Source organism: Hyla sarda, chromosome 3 (assembly GCF_029499605.1).
Source record: "Hyla sarda isolate aHylSar1 chromosome 3, aHylSar1.hap1, whole genome shotgun sequence".
In the NCBI taxonomy this organism is placed as follows: domain Eukaryota; kingdom Metazoa; phylum Chordata; class Amphibia; order Anura; family Hylidae; genus Hyla; species Hyla sarda.
In genome coordinates this window covers 182,493,113-182,516,074 of record NC_079191.1, presented here as the reverse complement: position 1 = coordinate 182,516,074, position 22,962 = coordinate 182,493,113, and the positions used below count along the sequence as shown (strand labels likewise).

Genomic DNA, 22,962 nt, shown 5'->3' with positions numbered 1-22,962 from the left:
TTTTTTTAAAGCTTTTTTTGTTGTTGTTGATTGCTCTTTTAACATCATTTGTCAGCCATGTAGGATTTAGTTTTAATCGTTTATATTTGTTCCCCTTTGGTATATATTTAGCTGTATAGTTATTTAGAGTTGATTTAAAGATGTCCCATTTACCTTCTGTATCAGTATTTGAGAACACCTCCCCCCCCAGTCTATGTCCTGTAGTGCAGCTCTCAGCGAAGGGAAGTTTGCCTTTTTAAAGTTATATGTTTTTGCCTTCCCTGCCTGTCTTTGTTTTCTACATTTTAAGTCAAAAGTAACTATATTGTGGTCGCTATTACCAAGGTTTTCCCGCACAGTTACATTACCAACCAGCTCTGCGATGTTGGAAATGATCAGATCCAACAAGGCATCACTTCTTGTTGGGTCCTCCACAAACTGGCCCATAAAATTATCCTGCAATAAATTTAGGAATTGTCGCCCCTTTGTACTTTTAGCCAACCCCTGACCCCAATCTATATCTGAATAGTTAAAATCTCTCATTATTACCACTGTACCTGCCCGGGCGGCCCTCTCTTTTTGTTTATGCAGCCGACCTTCTATCTCTTCAGTGATATTAGTCAAAACTATGGAAACCACAGTTCAATGTTTCCAAATGTAAAATAATGCACTTGAGGGAAAGAATCCTTCCTCATGTATCGTATCAGAAATCCTGAGTTAGTAAAGACTTAAGAAGAGAAGAAATTAGGGTTAGTAATTTCTGACTGCCGCAGAATGAGTCAACAGTGCAGCCAGGCTACATAGCTAGATGTATAACCAGTAGGAAGATGGAGAGTGTGATCCTACTGTATAGAGCTCTAGTGAGACCAAATATGGAATACTGTGTCCAGAACTGAAGACCTCACCTACAAAAAGATACTGATAAAATAAAATAGATAGGAAGATAGGTTACAACAAGCATCATAAAGCATAAGAAAAAACTTTAAGGGCTACTCTGCCCATGGACATCTTATCCCCTATCCAAAGTATAGGCTGTGGTCGCTCGTCACCCCCCCCCCTCCCATAGACATGAATGGAGGGGGCGTGGCAAAATGTCACAAACGGCCGCCCGAACCTAACGTTCTGAACATGAATGCTCAGAACGCTGAGGTGCGAGCCCGAAGATCGCGGGGGTCCCAGCAGTCGGACCACACACCCCTCCCCGCAATCAGATATCTTATCCCCTATCCTTTAGATAGGGGATAAGATATCCAGTGGTGGAGTGCCCCTTTAAAGAGCTAAATCTGTATAGTCTGGAAGAAAGAATAAAAAGTGAGACATGATAAAAATCTTTTTATATGTTAAAAAGTAAAAAAAAAGATCCAGACAAAGTGTTTTTAAGAGAAGCTTTATATAAGAACAAGGGGCTACAATCCCCAGTTAGTTGGGGAAACATCAAAAGCAACAAGAGAAAATATTATTTTACTAAAATGTAAATGCTTTGATTAAACTTTCTGTATATGTGGTTAGTAAATCCAATAGATGGACCAGGGGATCTTTTACTGCCAACATTCTTCTATGTTTCTATAAGTCCAAATTCATACTTCATCAGGCTAATAATAATATAATAATAATCTATATGGCGAAATGCTTACTTTTGTTTAATATTTTGACTGTGAACATGCAGTGTATACATGATAGATGTAGTGTATTTACTTTTAATTCAGGTTAATATTCATATAAAATACTGGAACACCCTGTCACCTTAACATCACCCTAGTCTTATCAGTAAATCTGTTACTTATATAAACTTAAAAGTTTCTGTAGTGCTTTCTTAGCCATGGATTTCTAGTGGTCCCTAGGGCATCATATGATGTGCTCTTGCTGTTTGTTTTCAAATTGTTTCTAGTAATTCTTCTAATAAAATCCCATTTACCTTTAGCTACCTGTAAGATTAGTCCCTGCTGTGTTATGTTTCCTTCTTATTAACTCCTCTTCCAAAGGATGAAGACCCCAAAAGACAGTTAAAACTCTTTTGTATTTTGAATAAACTTTAAATGTACAAATACACAAGGCCCTCAAGCTATTCAGAATAACAACAACAATCATATATTTGGGATATTGAAAAACATAATACATTATATGAATTAGTGCTGGGCGGTTTAGCGTTATGAACAGGATACTGTTTTTTTCTCTCCCACGGTATGGATTTTTGGCCATACCGCTATTCTGGTCGGGCCCCTCCCCCACCCTCCGAGTCAATAAAAAAAATTAAACTTACCCATAATGGGGGTGGTCCGGGCCATCCATCCTTCCTGTAGTGTTCGGTGGCATTCCGGGTGGAGGGTGAACCGGAGGGGGCGATGTCACGAGCCCCCGGCGCCGGCTCCAGCATTCCGAACAGTTTGTTCCAAACGCTGAGCAGCGGAGCACTCTTTTAATTATCATAGCAAAGGTGAAAATAGCCAGTACATGTATATCTGTAGCATACTTTAAGTTTCTGTGTGTAAAGGCATTCCAGTATACAGTATATACATGCCATGCATACACAGCAGATTTATACCATAAAACTACAGTGTTCATAATGACAGCCATATTGATCTCACAACACTGTGTCATCATAACAGATCATCAACAGTACCCCATAATACAGCCACAATGTTTCCATACTGTAACAGTGTCAGCTTTAAATGGGCACTGTCAGATACAAAAACCTTTGATATGTTGTAAAGCATGTATAACCAATAGGTTTTGCAATTGCTTTCATTAGAAAATTTTCAGTATTTCCTACTGAAAAAGCCAGTCAAACAACTGCCCCCCGCCTGCTTGGACACATACTAGTCCTGCTGTGTCCATGCGTCTTGGACACAATTCCTTGATTGACAGCTGTGAGTGCAGGACTCACAGCTTGAGGAAAAATACTCCCACTGTTAGCTTGTGTCCCGCTACTGTCAGCGAGTACAAGCTGGGAGTAGTTATGCCAATGCTAGGGGAGATGTGAGCAGACAGCATACTGAGGGAGGGGGAGGAGACCTGCACAGTGAGGCCACGCCCCCTCCCTTTGAGAGGAATTGAGACTAGTGAGCTAAATTAAAAGTGCAATAAAAAATAAATAAAGGTGCTAGATACATAAAAATTGATGTACATGGTCAGAATTAGGTACTGAGTGATATATTAAAAAAAAAACATTTTTTGTTGGATCTGACGTGTACGCTTTAAAAAAAAAAAAAACACACACACACTTCCTAATACAGATCCAGTGCCCCATAGCCACATTGCCACGTATTAATACAGTCACATTGCTCTATAAAAGTCAAGCTGCAGTGTCCAATACACATGCAAATTTGCTGCAAAACACAGTCTCATAACTGGGCCAACTACACAGGCAAAACTACCTAAAAACAAAAGGTTCCAGTACCAAAAATGTTATCAACACACAGAAAAACTTTATTGAAATAATGCACATAAATTTCAAATCAATAAAAATAGAAGTATGTAGGCAATATGATGAAAGCTACAGAAGATAAGGTTGTGGTAGCCATATAATAGTACATGGAAAATACAAGCATCCCTCACAGCATGATGCACCCATATAAGACGCTCCGGCATATAAAACACACCCAATTTTAAAGGAGGAAAATCTAGAAAAAAAAAAAATTCTGAACCAAATACAATGTAAAGTGTAGGACAGTGATCTTGAACCTGCGGACCTCCAGATGTTGCAAAACTACAACTCCCAGCATGCCCGGACAGCCGTTGGCTGTCCGGGCATGCCTGGAGTTGTAGTTTTGCAACATCTGGAGGTCCGCAGGTTGAAGACTACTGGTATAGGAGGTAATACTCATGTGTCCCCAACCCTCCGGACCTGTCACCGCTGCCCTGGATGTCGCCCTCCATCGCTGTTGCCGCGTCCCCGGGGTGTCCTTGTCGCTCCGGAACGCCTCTGCTGTCCGGGATCCTTGCTCTCCGTCGTCGCCATCACGTCGCTACGCACGCCGCTCCTATTGGCATGGAGCAGTCATTCGCCAATCGGACACCGAGGAGGCAGGTTAGGTCCCTCCCGATGTCCGGTAAGCTGTTCGGGACGCCGCAATTTCACCGCGGCGGTCCCGAACAGCCCCACTGAGCAGCCGGGTTAGTTTCACTCTCGCTTCAGACGCGGCGGTAAGTTTTGATCGCCGCGTCTGAAGGGTTAATACAGGGCATCACCGCGATCGGTGATGTCCTGTATTAGCCGCGGGTCCCGGCCGTTGATGGCCGCAGGGACCGCCGCGATAGGACAGGGTTTTAATATACAATATATTTAATGATTCAGTATAATAGGTGAAATAAACTTGAGGAATCTATATTTAAATAAACCTAGGAGCTAAATATTTGCTGTTTAGTGACACATACAAAATAATGTTTTAAAGTGAAAAAATATATTAACCATTTAAAAAATACAGTTTAGTCCCCTATATAAATGATTGTTTTGTGTCCGTTCACATACAGTATCCTAACAGATGCTTTTTCTGCATGTTTTAATAGATCAAGGAAAAGAAAATGGTTAAAGAGTTCATTTAATTACTGTTACTATTGATGTTCACTGGAATCCATTCATCTTCCTGACTAGTGAGGAACGCTTTCATTGTTTAGTCTAAGCAACTAACTTATAGGTTATCACATATAGATAATTTTTGGTGCAAAGTCATGCATTTGGGTTGTACATTTGTTTTTCATTTTCTAATTGAATGTAGCTTACTCTTAAAGGGGTATTCCAGGATTTTTTTTTTACTATGCTGCAGGGGTTGTAAAGTTAGTGTAGTTTATAATGTAGTGTCTGTACCTGTGTTTCATGGTGGTCTTGCAAGTCTTATGTGATCTTTGCCCCAACATTTATTTTTAACAGCATGCAAAATGAGTGTTGTCTCTTATTTTCCCAGGTTGCAATGCGGCTGAGAAATTACATCACTAGGCAGGTGTTCAGAGGCAGCCTTTCTTTGCTTCAATGGGTGGAGCAACCGTTGGGTGGAAGATTATTCTGCAAGAATTTGCAAGAGCTGGGGGCACCGTGGTCAGAAAACACTGGTCTACTGCATTGAAGAGCTCACAGGTGTGTTTAACCTCTTAAGGACCCAGCCATTTTACACCTTAGGACCCGGCCATTTTTTGAACATCTGACCACTGTCACTTTAAACATTAATAACTCTGGAATGCTTTTAGTTATCATTCTGATTCTGAGATTGTTTTTTCGTGACATATTCTACTTTAACATAGTGGTAAAAAATTTTGTAACTTGCATCCTTTCTTGGTGAAAAATGGGAAAATTTTATGAAAAATTTTAAAATTTTGCATTTTTCTAACTTTGAAGCTCTCTGCTTGTAAGGAAAATGGATATTCAAAATATTTAAATTTTTTTTTCACATATACAATATGTCTACTTTATGTTTGCATCATAAAATTGACAAGTTTTTACTTTTGGAAGACATCAGAGGGCTTCAAAGTTCAGCAGCAATTTTCCAATTTTTACCAGCTTTATCCCCATCTCAACCTAATTCCCTTAAAAAAAACCTTTACTGGCTTTATCATGAGTTAGTATTTTTCTGTTCTCCAATAATTTTTTAGAACTATGTTTCCAAAATGTAGGACAATGTTAAACACATCGAAATGCATGGCTTAGAACATTTATCTTTATATACATTTTTTTACCTTTCTATGTAAGGTTGATGTGTATCAGACGTTTATGTAAAGTTATAGAAAAAATTTCCTTATATAGGTTGCCTACTTTGAACTTTTTCTCTTTGAATGAAGGGTTCCTTGACAATAAGGCTATGTCGAAATGGTGGAATGTCCACACTGAAAATTTCCATACGGACACTAAACCGGCAGCAGAGCGCCGGCAGAACATGCTGAAGCTAGGACCGCTTGGAAATGCACCATATGATAGATTAGAGTGAATTTACATGCAGACTCCGCAGAAATAATATACGTGTCTATTCTTTCTGCCGACTCTGGAATCTGGGTTTTACCGTGGAAATTCTGCTGTGTGCACAGTGCAGCAGAATCCCATTGAAATTAAAGGGACTCTGCTAATGGAATGTCCGTATGGAATTCCACATTAGAATTCCATTGTATGAACATGTCCTAAGAAGATATCAAATTGCCTCCTTTGTTGGGAAACCTCGCAAATAGCATTCAATTTTCCTACAGTGCCGCAATAGGGGGAATGAAGTATTACACCATGTCCATTCAAATCAATGGGTTGTCTGTCAGAGGATGTTTTAAAAACTGCCAAGGAGCCCAAAAACAACAAAAGGATAAAAAAAAACGCCAAACTGAAAAGCGCCAAGTAGATTTGGCATTTTGCAGTTCCCTATTGACTTGCAGCTAACATCACAAAAAAAACGCCATGCGGCAGAATGGGTGTTCTTATTGGCGTTTTTGTAAAAAAAAAAAAAACAAGTGGAAACCTAGCCTAAAAGAGGAAGGGGCAGGTTTTCCAGAGCATAGGAGGGCTTCTACCCACTCTTGTCCCTGCCCCCATATGAAAGTTGTTTTGTCTAAACTGTAGACAAATACAATTGTAACTGAAATGAGACAAGGGGTGTGTTATACTATATTAAACAACTCCCTCCTTCCATTTGGTTTTAGTATGCCAAGACACAATGCCATGACTCACATTTAGCTTCCTGTAAAGAGGATTTTACCAATAAAGGGGTACTCTGCTGCCCCATCGTTTGGAACATTTTGTTCCGAACGCTTGGAGCGGTTGGCGGGGTTCATGATGTCACGACCACACCCCACGTGATGTCACACCATGCCCCCTCAATGCTAGTCTATGGAAGGGGGCGTGGCGACAGCCACGCCCCCTCCCATAGACTTGCATTGAGGGGGCATGGTGTGACATCACGAGGGGCTTGTTTGTGACGTCTTGACCCCCACTGCCGGCATCCAGCGTTGTAAATGAACGCTGGGTGCTGCACAGAGATTGCGAGGGTCCCAGCTGCGGACAATGACAGTACTGAATGACATCTCTGCATATGACTGAATGATTCACATGTAAATCAAAAGAAACATAAAAAGTTACTAGTGCTGAGGAAAACCTCGCTATTCACATAGCCTAATAATACGGCATAACCAGAGAGCTATTCTGCAATATATAAAGCCTAGTAAATGGCAGGCATTAGTGAAAGTGTCTGAGGAGTCAGTGTCACAGAGACAGGAAATTGATTCTGCAAACAAGCAGCAGATTTCAGCTAGGAAAGAATATCCCTGTCCACTTGTCTATTTATACAACAAAACATATTGTTTTATTATACGTCAATCACTGATAATATATTTTTGGTGCGCTGTCTTGACATCTCTCTGGGAGACTTGTTCTAGAAGACTAGAGCATACAGCGCTAAACTCCCTGGGAGATCGAAACATAATTACTTCTGCTAAGCTGCTTAAACCCTTAGTTATTGTGAGAATGAAATGTTAAGAGAAATAGACAAAATACCTGTCCATTCCCTTTCTATTAACTGAGCTGATGACATTGTGTATAGGAGAGCAGGCAAATGATCTGGAAATCCTCACAATGGGAACTGGAGGCTCTTCAGCAATAATATTTGTTTAGAGCATAAAGTGTAATGAGTCTGCATTCAATTCTTTGTATGTTCTCTGTTCTTTTAGATCAGGAAAGATTACCTTGCATTACAATAAAAAGGCTTTTTAAGTAGGTAGAGATATGGCAGTAAGTGCACTTAGTACACACAGGAGTTACCTCAAAGTAATAGGATTTATAATGAAGTTATCTTGGCTCTTTGGAGCATTAAACATGTAAAAATATTTGACAAATAATATAGATAATTGATTTTTTTTCTCCAGAGGATGTTAAAAGACAACTGTAGTGCTAGACATTTATATATTACTGTGCCTGGGCCTCAAAAATAAACAAAATACATTTTAACATACCTTCCTACGAGCCCCCATTGGTCTGGTACCGACCTCACGTTCTAACCTAATTCAACTACCTGCGGACGGGGGTTGCCGAGGAGCCGTCGGCATATCCCCGGCCGCAGCGCCGTCGGCATATAACCGGACACAGCGATTTCCCGCCCTGGCCGGTGATAGGCTGAGCCCACTGTCATGTAAGGAGCTCTGGCCGGCTTCTTACATGAGAGTGGGCTCAGCCTATCACCGGCCGGGTCGGGACATTGCTCCGGCTGGTGATACGCCCCGTCCCCAGGAAGTTGAATGAGGCTCGCACCGCTGGACCAAAAAATGCCCCATTGGGGGAGAAATATCAGAACCTGTTGAGAGGAAAAGTAGGAAAGTTGGTTGCCTATAGCAACAAATCATATTTCATCTTATACTTTTCGGAGACCGTTCTAAAAATTAAAGGAGTGATCTGATTGGCTGCTATGGGCAACTGGGAAACTTTTCCTCTGCACATTTTGATAAATCTCCCCCATTGTTTCCAGCAGTAATTTACTTCAATGGGTAATGCTTAATAAAACAAACAAGAACAGCACTAAAAATCAATGCTAAAAAAGTAGTGACATGTTACTTTTTCAGAAATCTGCCTGGAAGCTCATAATTAAATCAATGGGAGATAAAATAAATAAATATCTCAAAGGCCACATAAAAAACCATGTCAAAAGAAGCACTGAAATCAGAGGTTTTTATGAAGAAGTTTTTGCAGTTTGATTTTTTTTTTTTTACATATTTTAAAAACATTATGGAGTGTATTTACTATTGTTTTTACACCAAAAAATATTATTGCTAAGTGCATTTGTGCAAAAATCTGATGGGTTTACCACTTTGAAAAAGAAGGTGTTGCTTCACATAAAAGGAGGCTGGGCCTCAATGGTTTATGCTGGTTGATAATATAAATTATAGTGTAAATCTACATACAATTCTCAGGCAGCAGCTGTAGTGCCAAATTCATTAAAGGGAATCTCTCTGCTGTATTTTTGTATTTTCTGCTAAAAACTGCAGACACCATTGGATAGTTGTTAGGATATAAAAGCTGTACCTTTCCTGGAGCTGGTGGCAGCGGCTGCAAAACTTATAACATTTCTTTATAATTTCTCAGCTCTTGCTGGTCCATATATCCAAGCCCCTCCGTGATCAACATATGGGGTTCTGTACAGCTCTTAGAGGCAAATACAGCTTAGGCCCCTTTCACACTGCCGGAGCATACCGGCAAATAACGGGTCCTGATGGACCATATTGTATTCTATAGCCGCCATTATTTTCGGAGAGAAAAGCCGTAACAAAAGACGGTGCAAGCACTATTTTTTCTCCAGCCTTTCGCGACCCTAAAATAATGGGCTTTACACTGCCAGAGACAACCGGCAGTGTGAACGTAGCTCTGATGAGCAGATTCCCTTTAGCAAATGTGTGCCTCTTAATGAATCTGCCGAATCCAGCGGCAACATGATTTTGTTACAGACTGGTGTTGTAAAGTTTTCTTTTAGATCGTAGAAAACTGTGAGATGGTTGCTGATTCGCCGAACCGCTGCACACCTTCTTTCAAATTTGCATCTTCCATCTCGCAGAAAACTTTAGAGTATAGGGAGGATAGCACTGACAGAGAGCTGTGTTTTCTACAATCTTGTTGAAAACTGAGCAGAGCGCAGCCGGCAGTAACTGGCTATCAGTGCCCTCCCCCTTCCTCTTCCCTGCTCTGTGGTCCAAAGTGTTTGGCAAGATTGTAGAAAATGCCACCGGTGTCAGTACCCTTCTCCTCCAGTGCCTGATATGTGCACAGTTTTCTGCGAGATGGAAGAAGTGCTGCGGCAAAGCAAGTCAGCAACTGTCTCACAGTTTTCTATGATCTTGCAGAAAACTTTAGAACACTGACGTGCAAAACACTGTTCTTAGTAAATTCCCCCTAAAAATGTAAAGGCTATGGAAACTGTTGCATTTTTACACTACTTTTTTATATTTAATAAAAAAAATGGTATGATCTTCTGTAATTGAAACATTTTACAATATAATTAATGCTGCTGTAAGGTATTCTGTCAGGATTCAAACCCCTAGACTCATGTGCTAGGGGCAGTAGCTCTTCTAGCTACCAAGTTAGATGAACAGCTACCTTGATTAATTAATTGTCTGGGTTTCTGCCTCCTGAGCTCAAAAGCTTACCTGTCATATCACAGGAAACAAACAATGCTTATATATGTTACTCACTGGGTCAGGCAGATGCTTCACATGTTTTTTTTATGTGTCTGACTTCTGTATTTGGCTCACAAATCCCTCTGTTCTGATGCTCACCCATTCGGACATCCACTGCTCAGGAAAGGGGATGTCCAAGGTAAGCACTGAGCCCGCCCTCACTCACCATGCATGTAATAAAATATATACATGCCATATAAATTCTGAAACTGTTGCATGCCCAGGAGTTGAAGTTTCCAGTCAATAATACCTAGGCAAAGTTACAGATCACCAGTCATTCCACCACCTACAGCAGAGATAATAATAGCATAATGTTTATAAGAAACAGATACAAAAGAGAGGTGGGTATACTATGGTATTGAATCTGGTGACAGTTCCCAAAATTGTGCTCATTCGTAAAAACCTATTATTGATAAGATTTTTAGTTTACTAGATCTACTGTATTATAGTTAGTAGTTTGGCTTTATGTTCGCTGTACTTTTGTATACTGTCACATGGCTTATACTGTTACAGAATATTTTCTGCGGTTAATCTCCAATTATATCCCCTAGGAAATTTTAAATTGACATTTCTGTCATGTTGACTGAGGCTTCTGTCAGGTAACAATACAATATGTTGGTTACATTGTGACATCTTACAGATAGCAAAAAACAACTTTCCTTCATACCAAATAAAAACATCATTTCATGATGATCATGCACGAATACATTTTATACAAATAGAAATAATCCAATTATATACTAATTGTTACGCCGAGCGCTCCGGGTCCCTGCTCCTCCCCAGAGTGCTCACGGCGTCTCTCTCTCTGCAGCACCCCGGTCAGACCCGCTGACCGGGAGCGCTGCACTGACATTGCCGGCGGGGATGCGATTCGCATAGCGGGACGCGCCCGCTCACGAATCGCATCCCAAGTCACTTACCCGTCCCGGTCCCCGGCTGTCATGTGCTGGCGCGCGCGGCTCCGCTCTCTAGGGCGCGCACGCGCCAGCTCTCTGAGACTTAAAGGGCCAGTGCACCAATGATTGGTGCCTGGCCCAATTAGCCTAATTAGCTTCCACCTGCTCCCTGGCTATATTACCTCACTTCCCCTGCACTTCCTTGCCGGATCTTGTTGCCTTGTGCCAGTGAAAGCGTTTAGTGCTGTCCAAAGCCTGTGTTTCAGATCTTCTGCTATCCACATTGACTACGAACCTTGCCGCCTGCCCCGACCTTCTGCTACGTCTGACCTTGCCTCTGTCTAGTCCTTCTTTCCCATGCCTTCTCAGCAGTCAGCGAGGTTGAGCCGTTGCCGGTGGATACGACCTGGTTGCTACCGCCGCAGCAAGACCATCCCGCTTTGCGGCGGGCTCTGGTGAAAACCAGTAGCAACTTAGAACCGGTCCACCGACACGGTCCACGCCAATCCCTCGCTGACACAGAGGATCCACATCCAGCTAGCCGAATCGTGACACTAATAAGATTTGAACTAGGGACCAATCCAGTTCTCAGAAGGGATGTCCATATGGATATAACAATTAACACATGGGTTCAAACAGCGCCAAATTTTTCTAACTTGGTGCAGAAGTAGTCTGCGATTCTCCTAAGGAAAAGATACGTTGTGCCGCTGTACTGGTACTGGTCTCTTATCTTTACTGAATTTTCATTTGTTTAATGTAATTGTATGCTTTTGTCATGTAAAGAGTTAACTTTATCTATGTAGGAGGATGCATGGGAAATCACATGCACTTTGGCCAATCAGGGCCTTCTGCCCTTTTTCCAGCCAGGTCTGTCCAGACGGGGAGGAATTAGTTAGTCAGTGCCTGTGCAGCGTTGGTCTAGGCAAGACCTATGCTCTGTGACCAGTCCCTCACCACATGAGAACAGGCCCAAAGACCCAGTTGCAACAATTCCTATCTCTGCGCAGCATCATTCTGTGATAGCCTGGGGGATGTAGGGTATGGGGAGTGTAGCTGTGCAGTAATTAAAGGGTGCTTGTTAACCCTTGCTATCCGTGACGCCAGGGTGAGGGCTCCTCAATAATGCTTTTCCTACCGCCACCCTTCCCAAGAGCGATAGGGAGGTAGATGATAAGAATAGATTGTCCACAACCGGAGAGTTTCTGAAACAGTATTAACTTTTACTGAAGGTTTTCTGCAAGCTTCAATAGTACAACAGTCTCTGAGCATAACAACAGCTTTCCTTGGAGATTGACAAAGGTTGGGACTTTAGCATTTAGAGTCTTTTAGTACTATGTGTTGCTCCACTGGATTTAGGGGTTAGTTGCGGTCCAGTAGTCACGCTAGCTTTAGCGGGGATTTAGATGGGAACTAACGGTTTTGGTTCCGCTGAGGCCGGCAGGTTTTTGAGGCCTAGCGTGTCTTTGAAAGTTGTGCAGCACCATCCCGTTAGTCTGGCATCCACAAGAGCAGCAACCCAAGAGAGCGATAATTGCACGCAGCTCCCTTATATGGGCAGGGGCTGGAGTAATGCTAATTGGTCCATACTGATGTCAATCACCATTACAGAGATTTGTGGGTAACACGTGACCCAAGGACCTCCTAAGGTCCTACAACATACCATAGAGGTTACTAGCATGGTCACATGACTGAAGGTCCTGCGACGCTGAACAAGGTAAGTACTATACATTACTATAGAATATATATAATTATTAAATATATACATTTAATATTATTAAATATAGACTTTAGGAGAGGCGACTAGGGGCTGTCCCACCTGAGGAACCCTAACTGAACGTAGTTACTCTGACTTTGGGGACCTCTACACTAGGTGCGGTATGGTAGCGGGACAACACAATTCTTTACTAGGATCCGACCGACCAGGTCATCAGTCCTGTCAAGCCCACTCAAGTTCAGTCAAGCTTTTGGGAGAACAGAAGAGTCTCACAGATCGCATAGCCAACCCACGGATAAAGTGAGTAAAGATCCTCCGGCCACTTCTGTCCACTAAAATCCACACTGGTGGTAAGCATCCACTTTGGATTTCAAGTCAAGTCTAATTCAGTTAAGTCTAAGTCAGTCAAGTCTAGTCTCGTCAAGGCTAGCTAAGTCAAGGCTGTCCAAGTCAAGGCTGTCCAAGTCAAGTCCAGTCAAGTATAAGTCATGTTTTAGTCGATAAAGGCTACAAGTCCCAGAATGCCCATTAATGAAATGAATGATTTCCTAATGTATCCTTCATCTAAACTGCACTACTATTGAACTGTACTGTCTGTACCATGTGTCTGCAATTACTGAAGTAAAGTTTCAAGTGGTTTCCCCAACCTTGGTGGATTAACACTCCTGGCATCATGAACATTCACTTACATACACACCATTAGCCCAACACTATATCTCAGATGTATTATAAATATCTTATCTGTACTAGCCTCCATTAGGACCTGACAAAGAGGGGATGTCCCCCCTTAAAATGAGTCATCCGTTTCAGGTATACGTGTATGTAAAACAAAAGTAGATATTTCATTATTTTATTTGTCTGATTTGGGATACTTGTATTGAGTACCATTACAGTGCCACAATGTATCTTTTTTTTTTTCCTGAGGAACATCACGGGTTGCTTCATTTATCTCCATTTTCTTCACCGCATCTCCAAGGCCAATGACTACGGCAGGATACAGGCTGCATGTGGAATCTAGGTTTTATACTATATGCAGTAAATTGGTGTTTATGCACACTTCCAAACATAAATGTGGTGCAAAACAATATTGATGCTCATTTATCCTTCTATTACTATATGGTAAAGGCTGCCTGACATTGTAAGACATACTGTACATTCTGATAAATCCAGTATATCTAATGAGCTAGGCCCAGTGACATAATGCTGTAAAAGGGATATTTATAAATCAGGCAATTCAAGTAACAGGAACATAACTCCCATGGTCTTCTATGAGTAAATGAATATAGATTCCAATTAAACACAGCAGTGACTAAGTTAAAGGGGTACTACGGTGGAAAACAATATTTTTTTTTAAATAAACTGATCTTAGAAAGTTGAACAGATTTGTAAATTACTTCTATTTAAAATCTTAAGCCTTCCAGTGCTTATCAGCTGCTGTATACTCCAGAGGACGTTCTTTTCTTTTAGAATTTCTATTCTGTTTGACCACAGTGCTCTCTGCTGACACCTCTGTCCATGTCAGGAACTTTACGGAGCAGGAGAGGTTTGCTAAATCTGCTTACATTTCTGGCACCAGTTGATAAAAAAAATATATATGTTTTCCACTGGTGTACCACTTTAAGACCTTGGTGTCTGGTATAACCTATCCCAAGGTGGCTTTTCACTGCTCCACTACCTGTTTCTCAGCAAGCATGCTGATATTAACAAAATTTACAATCCTGGCTATTTAACCCCTTAAGGACACAACCCATTTTGCCCTTGAGGACCAATTTTTGCGTTTTTGTTTTCTCCTCCTTGCTTTCCTAACTCTTTTACTTTTCCACCCACATAACCATTATTAGGGCTTGCTTTTCTTGTGTGACCAATTGTACTTTGAAATGACAACTTTCATTTTACCTTAAAATTTACTGCACAACAGAAAAATTATTTGTGGCAGAAAATTTAATTGAAAACCGCAATTTGGCACATTTTTCATTTTAATGCAGTGTACTTTACAGTAAAACTGACATGTTCTTTTTATTCTGTGAGTCAATAAGAATAAAGTGATATGTTTACGTGCTTTTCTATTATTGTGCTGCTTTAAAAAATATTCTAACTTATTTTGTTAAAAAAAAAGTATGATTAAAATTGTCTTCTGCTAACCTCTATACATTTCTTATTATTTCCATATATTTTAGTGTTTTGATTGGTATTATTTAACGGTACCAGTTTTGCATATATGTGACTTTTTAGTCCACTTTTTACAGCTTTTTTTTATTTTTATGAGAGCTGTATAGTATAGTGAGAGCCCACATCATAACTTCCATGATGGTCTCCTATGAGTATAGAAACATATTCCAACTAAATCTACAGCAGTGACTCTGTTAAGACTTTGGATTAGGGGTTGTCAGTCAGGGCAGGGTCATGCACGGAATCACATACAGGAACAACAGGAATTCATTCTGAAATTATACAAGGGCAGAGGTAGACTGCTGCAGCTTAAGGGTCACACACAAAATACGCTGCAGATCCGCTGGTGACCCAACCCACATTATGCCTCCAACTGTTGCCTGCTCGCCTTACCCCCCCCCCCCCTCTCCGACCTGCTCGCCCTGCTCAATCCGCCACTCCAAGCAACCACACTGGGGGTTGGGAGTCACCGAGTGCACTCAGACATAGCGGTGTAGCCTCGATGTCTGAGTACACTGCGCATGTGCATATTTTCAGCTGCATATTTTGCTAGCAACTGACTTCAATGGGTAGGAAAAAACATAGCAGCAGTATGCAGCCTAGTATGACACATGTGACCCTACCCTAAAGGGGTTTTTATAAACCTGCATGAAGTTTGTTACATTAACCCTTTGTGGTGACAATGTGGTTAGAAGACTTACTGTTGTTACTGAGCCCAATCGACTCCTATCCATGATGCAAAGTTATTTCTTATTTCAGGGACAGGACCAGAGCTGGGTCCTGGGTCCGGCCATAGACCGGGAACGTCGCCGTTTTTTCCATCAGTGAGCAGTGATATCTACAGCGTCTCCCATATGACACTCCCTGCATAGGACTGTGACCATCCATTGGGCCTGCATCTGTGATACTATCTTAGCAGAGACACATTGCTGATAATAGAGTTCTTGATAAGTTTACTATATGGTTGCATAACTATCAGCCGTTTATTATCTAATATTAGGCTGTTCTGAACTTTGTTCACAGCCAATAAGGTTGCTCTCTGATATATCCTGTATAAGTACCAACGGATCCGCAGCGTAAAATATGCTGTGGATTTGTTGTGTGTGACCCTACTCTAAGGCTACGTTCACATGGACGGATCCGCAGCATATTTTGCGAGTGCAATTCGCCGTGTACATGCGCAGTATACTCGCACACATCGTGATGTGTGTGAGTATACTGCACATGCGTGTGGCGACTCGCACATTGCAGCGTGTCTGCTCGTAGCGGCAGATTGCAGCTGTGAGCAGGCACAGATGTAGGCATAATGTAGGGGTCCATCTTCGGCGGATCCACAGCATAAAATACACTGCAGATCCGTCCATGTGAACGTACCCTAACAATGATTATGATGTATTTAAAAATTGATACACACAGGTGGTGTTTGAAAGGATTCTCAGAGTCATTTCCTCTTGGGGACCCAAGAAATCTCCTTTTAATGCTGGCTACAGTTGATCTACAGTATATTGTACGAGAATTTTCAAGCCCAAATGTATGGGAGATTACTATATTGACAATGGTCACAAGATGTAAAACTGGGCTTCATCTATGGTAGTTGCCTTTTTTTGGCTCCTTCAGATACTTCTCAGATTAACACTAGAGACAAAACTATGAAAAGGTAGATGCAAGAAAAACATAAAAAAGCATGTATCTTTACTGGCAGGTAACAAGAACAAAGCTAGGAAACAACGACAGACAACTGTAACCTGAGACAATGGTATGTACAATATGATGGTACAAATAAATGATTATAATAGTAGTCAAGAGATAGAAGCAGAAGTGATAGAAATAGAAAAGAAAAAAAATACAAGGACTAACCCCATCTAGCTTACCTAATCTTTCCCTATATCTTTTCCTGAACTATAACCTGCCAAAAGACATGAGTTTCACTGTCCCTACAATGTCCTAATGGAAACTGCACACATTTTTACTAGCAACAAGAAGCCGTGAGGACCCAGAGAAGCAAGGTTGAGCAGAAACCTAAGTAAAACAGCAGCAATTTAAAATACCAAAACCAGGATTACACAGAAAAGAAGCTAGGACAAAGAAAAGAACCACAAACTAGTCTAAAACAAGGCACTAGAGAGGTGCAAGGAATATTCAATGAGTATTCCTCACAAAGAAAGTAATACGTGAAGAATTCAAATCCACAAAGCTTATGCTATAATTCACGCAAAAGTGCAGAAAAACAAAAGCTACACTCTAAAGCATGGGCTGGTGGTCAGGATGGTTGATCCAGAGCAATAGATCAGTTGTGAGATGGTTGCATAGCAACTGACAATGAGAATAGCTAGAAGATTTCTGCTATTCCTAACAAGTTTATTACAGCTAGCTTTATAACATTACCTTCAGATTACATCTAGTTTACAATTTCAAAGGGGAAAATTTAATATGAACTTTCTCAATTAATAATTAACATGGCTTTTCCCACTACTATAAGTAGCATAGATTTTACATTTACAATTTGCATTTCTTTTGTGCCCCATGGGATCCATGTGGTTACAGGATGTGAAGGTGAGCTAATTTTTGTGCCACTCTGATACTTCTGTCATACAATTCCCCACAAAGGCAGTGATTTGAGAGCTAGAGCACAAGAGCAGAGATGAAAACAGGAGCTGAAACTAGACAGGGAAAGAAGACTACACAAGAAAGTGTCGTGGGTGGACATTGTGAGAAAATAATTGTGTATAGGACCCCTTCCCTGTACATGTACAAAAAAATACACATTATACACATCAGGCATATGCAGCACATATGCCAAACAAGTGCACAGGTCACAGAAACACAACACATGTCATACAAGCACACACATCAAAAACATTACATACATCACACACATAAAAAAGTGCAGCACATACAAGAGACAACTGCAGCAAACATATGGGCCCAGATTTATCAAACTGTGCAAGGGAAAAACTGCAGAGATTTTCCCACAGTGAACAATCACAGCTCAGACAGGCACAACAAACATATCATCAAGGCCGGATTATCATTGGAACTAAAGGAGTGCCACCACCAGACCACAGAAGAGTTACTGTGAAGAAACATAACAGGCAAGTGTAGCTGCTTCACATTCTGCAAGGTGAAGATTCAATTATACAGATACATGAATCTCTAATCTTCAAATGGACCAATTGTGATTGATAAATCTGGTATATCTGTGCTATATCTGTAGACATATACATGCAAAAAATAGGGGGCAGTTGGTTATCACAATGTAAATACAAACTAGTGATACTGCCAATATGTGAAGGCCAACCACAAAATATGGAAAACTGAGTCATTGGGATACAAATATAATTTATATAAAGAGTAATAAAATTCATGAACAACATAAAAAAATTGAGGAATCGCACAAAGAAGGCGACAACACTGGAAAAAACATACTGCGACAATATAAATATATCATGCATTCATGGCAGCAAAAATGATAAAATATCATAAGATACAAGAAATGCAACAGGTTAAATATATAGTAAGAGTAATGTATAGCCTGCCTGTGTAAAACAAAAGTGCTGAGTTTAAAAGTGCTAACAGTTACCATCACCATATACACACAGTATACAGACAGTATAAAGTCAACAACAAAAACCAGCATAAGGACAAGGATGGCGCCATATCAACACGTGTTTCAGTACACAACCTTTGTTCAGGGTGATTTCATCCCAGACAGACTGTCTATATACATTATATACACAAAATAGACCAATAGAAAGAAAAATTGTCCGGAAGTCATGTACTGTCTTTAGTAAATTGTTGGTGGCCATCACATTTACTTGATTCATTTAAAGGCTAAGGCCTTTTAATGAATTAATACATTGTCTTAAGAGTGCAATATCTTTGTAAATTTTACAAGAGATGAATACCCTCCCATAGATCTCCTGTGGGAGATAGGCTCAGTTGAGCCAAGCAAATAGTGTAAAACAGCAGTCAAAAATAGTCACAGACAGGCTTCACCATCATGCATGCACTTCTGCTTGTCAAAGCACTTACTATATATAAATGTTCCCTGGCTATACAGGTGACTTCCTACCAGACACTCAACCAAACTGTAGACATCTAAATATTATTCATGCACTATTCAAGTGTTCCGCAGGAAGCTAGCAGACTTCAGTCTTTATCTCGCCCAGCAGAGATTAAGTTCCCTCACTACCTCTCCTGCAGACTGAGTTACACCCTTTTGAAAGCCCAGTAATAGACTACGTCCAGCACTGCTGCAGACCTAGACCATACTGAAAATCTGGACTGGCCAATAAGGGAATGATAAGCCCCACTACCAAACCGCCTTTAATTACAATAAAATCCAGGTCCCAAAACAGAAAAAAGTCCCTTAGCAGCTTTGACCTGCTAGGGATTTAACAGAGATTCCTGGATTTTTACCTCTCACCTGGCTCTCCCTGGATGACATACAGTGGGGCAAAAAAGTATTTAGTCAGCCACCTATTGTGCAAGTTCTCCCACTTAAAAAGAGAGAGGCCTATAATTTTCATCATAGTTATACCTAACTATGAGAGACATAATGAGGAAAAAAAATCCATAAAATCACATTGTCTGATTTTTAAAGAATGTATTTGCAAATTATGGTGGAAAACAAGTATTTGGTCATCTACAAACAAGCAAGATTACTGGCTCTCACAGACCTGTAACTGCTTCCTTAAGAGTCTTCTCTGTCTTCCACTCGTTACCTGTATTGATGGCACCTGTTTGAACTTGTTATCAGTATAAAAGACACTTGTCCACAACCTCAAACAGTCACACTCCAAACTCCCACTATGGCCAAGACCAAAGAGCTGTTGAAGGTCACCAGAAACAAAATTGTAGACCTGCAACAAGCTGGGAAGACTGAATCTGCAATAGGCAAGCAGCTTGATGAGAAGAAATCAACTGTGGGAACAGTTATTAGAAAATGGAAGATATACAGGACCACTGATAATCTCCCTCGATCTGGGGCTCCACGCAAGATCTCACTCCGTGGTGTCAAAATGATCATAAAAACGGTGAGCAAAAATCCCAGAACTACAAGGGGAGACCTAGTGAATGACCTGCAGAGAGCTGGGACCACAGTAACAAAGGCTACCATCAGTAACACACCACGCCGCCAGGCACTCAAATCATGCAGTGCCAGACGTGTCCCCCTGCTTAAGCCTGTACAATACATGTCCTGGCCCATCTGAAGTTTGCTAGAGAGAATTTGGATGATCCAGACAATTATTGGGAGAATGTCATATGGTTAGATGAAACCAAAGTAGAACTTTTTGGTCAAAACTCAACTCGTTGTGTTTGGAGGAGAAAGAATGCTGAGTTGCATCCAAAGAACGCCATACGTATTGTGAAGCATAGAATATCTTGCTTTAGGGCTGTTTTTCTGCTAAGAAAACAGGACGACTGAACAGTGTGTGAAAACCTTGTGAAGACTTACAGAAAATGTTTGACCTCTGTCATTGCCAACAAAGGGTTTATAACAAAGTATTGAGATGAAATTTGTTATTGACTAAATATTTATTTTCCCCCATAATTTGCAAATAAATTATTTAAAGGGGTACTCCACTGTCCTTTCTTTCTGACCACAGTGCACATCTGTCCATTTTAGGAACTGTCCAGAAGGATAGGTTTGCTATGGGGATTTTTTCCTACTCTGGACAGTTCCTAAAATAGACAGAGGTGTCAGCAGAGAGCACTGTGGTCAGACAGAAAGGAAATTCAAAAAGAACAGAACTTCCTTTGTTGTATACAGCTGCTGATAAGTACTGAAAAGATTAAGATTTTTAAAAAGAAGTAATTTACAAATGTTTAACTTTCTGGCGCCAGCTGATTTATAAAAAAAAATGTTTTCCAGTGGAGAACCCCTTTAAAAATCAGACAATGTGATTTTATGGATTTTTTTTTCTCATTATGTCTCTCATAGTTGAGGTATACCTATGATGAAAATTACAGGCCTCTCATTTTTTTAAGTGGGAGAACTTGCACAATTGGTGGTTGACTAAGTACTTTTTTGCCCCACTGTATAAGCTTCCTGAAACATGTTAGACACCTATGACAGGTTACTTGGAAAATATAGCCATCACTGACCACTAGTCCTTTCACTGTCTCACATTCCCCCTTATTTTTAAAATGCACTTATCATTTATTTTGGATATTACCTATATTTGTGTCTGTCTCTGAATACCTGACATGACTTAATTAGCTTTTTCTTCTGACCAACTTTACCAAGTAAACCACCCACCACTATAGAACCAGCAGAAATGCTTGGAGTACATTTTCAAGATTAAAGACTCAACATCATTTACTTTTAATTGTCTCTCACAGGTTTTAGAGAGAGTCATGGGATTCTCAGTCATAGGTTTTTACATACTAATGCGTTTCAGATTAAATTTCTTTTTTAAAAATTGGTTCCAATGGGGAAAGTCATTTTGAACGGTCTAATTTTAACTAGTTTGAAAAGTTATTTTGAACATAATTTACAAAACTGGTCAAAGCAACAATAAATATAATTAGCATATTATTGTCATGTTAAATACACACTGTTTTGGCATGTTTAAATACAGGGGGAAAAAATGCTATCCAGTTATATTTAAATGCAAATATAAAAAAAAGTATTTAAAAGAAGAATGTACATTATTGTTTTTTGTTGATCTTGTTGTACCCATATGTGCATTGCTCCTCTCGTGCACTTGTTTTCACAATAAAAATAAGTTTAAAAACAATTATATGGTTTTGACTGTAGCACCAAGTACTGCAAACGTGGCTGCAACACAACAGTATCTGTAGCTGCCAACAGCTGTGTAACCAAGTGTGGTTGTGGAACACTGCCTTATGTTTTTTAGATAACATAGTAATTCAAACAGTCTATTTCTATACATTCACAAGAAACCTCTATGATAGAATAAATACAGAGTTGACACATCCAGTCCTATAAATGTATGAACGACTATATCTAATATTGGAGTTTTACAGAGCAAAACAGTTTTACTCAATATAGAAGCACAATTGGGGGGGGGGGGGGGCAGACTTGGAGAGATAGGCATACAATATGTACAACTGGGCAGTAGCACAGGAGCCTAGTAAGTAATAATACTAACTCTTACTGTCTGTTAGACTACCTGCAAGGGGCTTGTGAAATCCACTAAAGAAATGTGCTTGTTGGCATGGGGCTTGCTAAAGGGACATGCGGGAGAAAAGTGAACTATGATGGTTTTGGAAAGTATGGCACTCATGTAGTGTACTAGTAAAGGGATCCTCTGTTGTCTGTGTGTGCTCTCACGTATAAGGTAAAAGTGAACTATGGTGGTTTTGGAGAGTATGGCGCTCATATAGTGTTCTTGCAAAGGGATCCTCTGATGTCTGTGTGACCTCTCATGTACAAGGTATGTTATAAGTATATCAGTGTATGGCTACAATATTAACTGCATATGCTACACTTCTTACCATGTTTTAGTCTGTTCTCCTTAGATGATATTGCACATGATTCTATAAGAATTACACAACATAACTACATGTTGACATATCAGTTTAATGATCAGAGTTTATGTGAAGTTATATACACTGGCAGACTCAATTGTTTTCTTGATGTTGCTTTTCAGGAAATCATTTCACCCACTGTATTCTAGGGACTGGTGAATCTGTGAATTGACCAGTCAGCTGAATCACATTGGTGAACCTATTAACTCATCTCTATACACCGGTATTACTACACAAGAAAACGCAGGCTGTGTGACTCGCAGTGACATTGTTTATACTGACCTTCGGTCTTCTTCCGCCAAGAAAGTTTTCTATCCATCTCAGTATATATCCCTCAATGCCATTTTTGTTAAAATTCCTGTATGGTGCAGGGACAATTGCCTTTTGGAAGTCCAGATAAAGTCCACTGCCTCCCTCCCATCTGATCTCTATGTTGCGCTGTCGAGGAATTAAATTATATTTGTTAGATGCTGTTTTCTGGGACTTTTCTCTCTATTCTCTTTTTGATATATGTGAAATACGAATCCAATACATTATACTTGAAAAGGAATTCCGCATTATCATTAAAAACATACTTATATCCTA

At 40.3% G+C, this 22,962-nt stretch overlaps 1 protein-coding gene across 11 annotated transcripts in view; it reads right to left on the bottom strand.

The window, feature by feature from the left end:
• The window catches only part of DLGAP2 (DLG associated protein 2), a 1,068,027-nt gene that overhangs the window by 329,348 nt on the left and 715,717 nt on the right, over positions 1 to 22,962 (bottom strand). For 7 of the 11 annotated variants that reach the window (XM_056565692.1, XM_056565693.1, XM_056565691.1 and 4 more), the window contains one exon: positions 22,660 to 22,815. The exons of the other annotated variants lie outside the window; for them this stretch is intronic. In XM_056565692.1, the coding sequence (XP_056421667.1) occupies positions 22,660 to 22,696 (37 nt within the window). In that variant the 5' untranslated portion in view covers positions 22,697 to 22,815. The remainder of the gene's footprint in view (positions 1 to 22,659; positions 22,816 to 22,962) is intronic. 11 annotated transcript variants of the gene reach the window in all.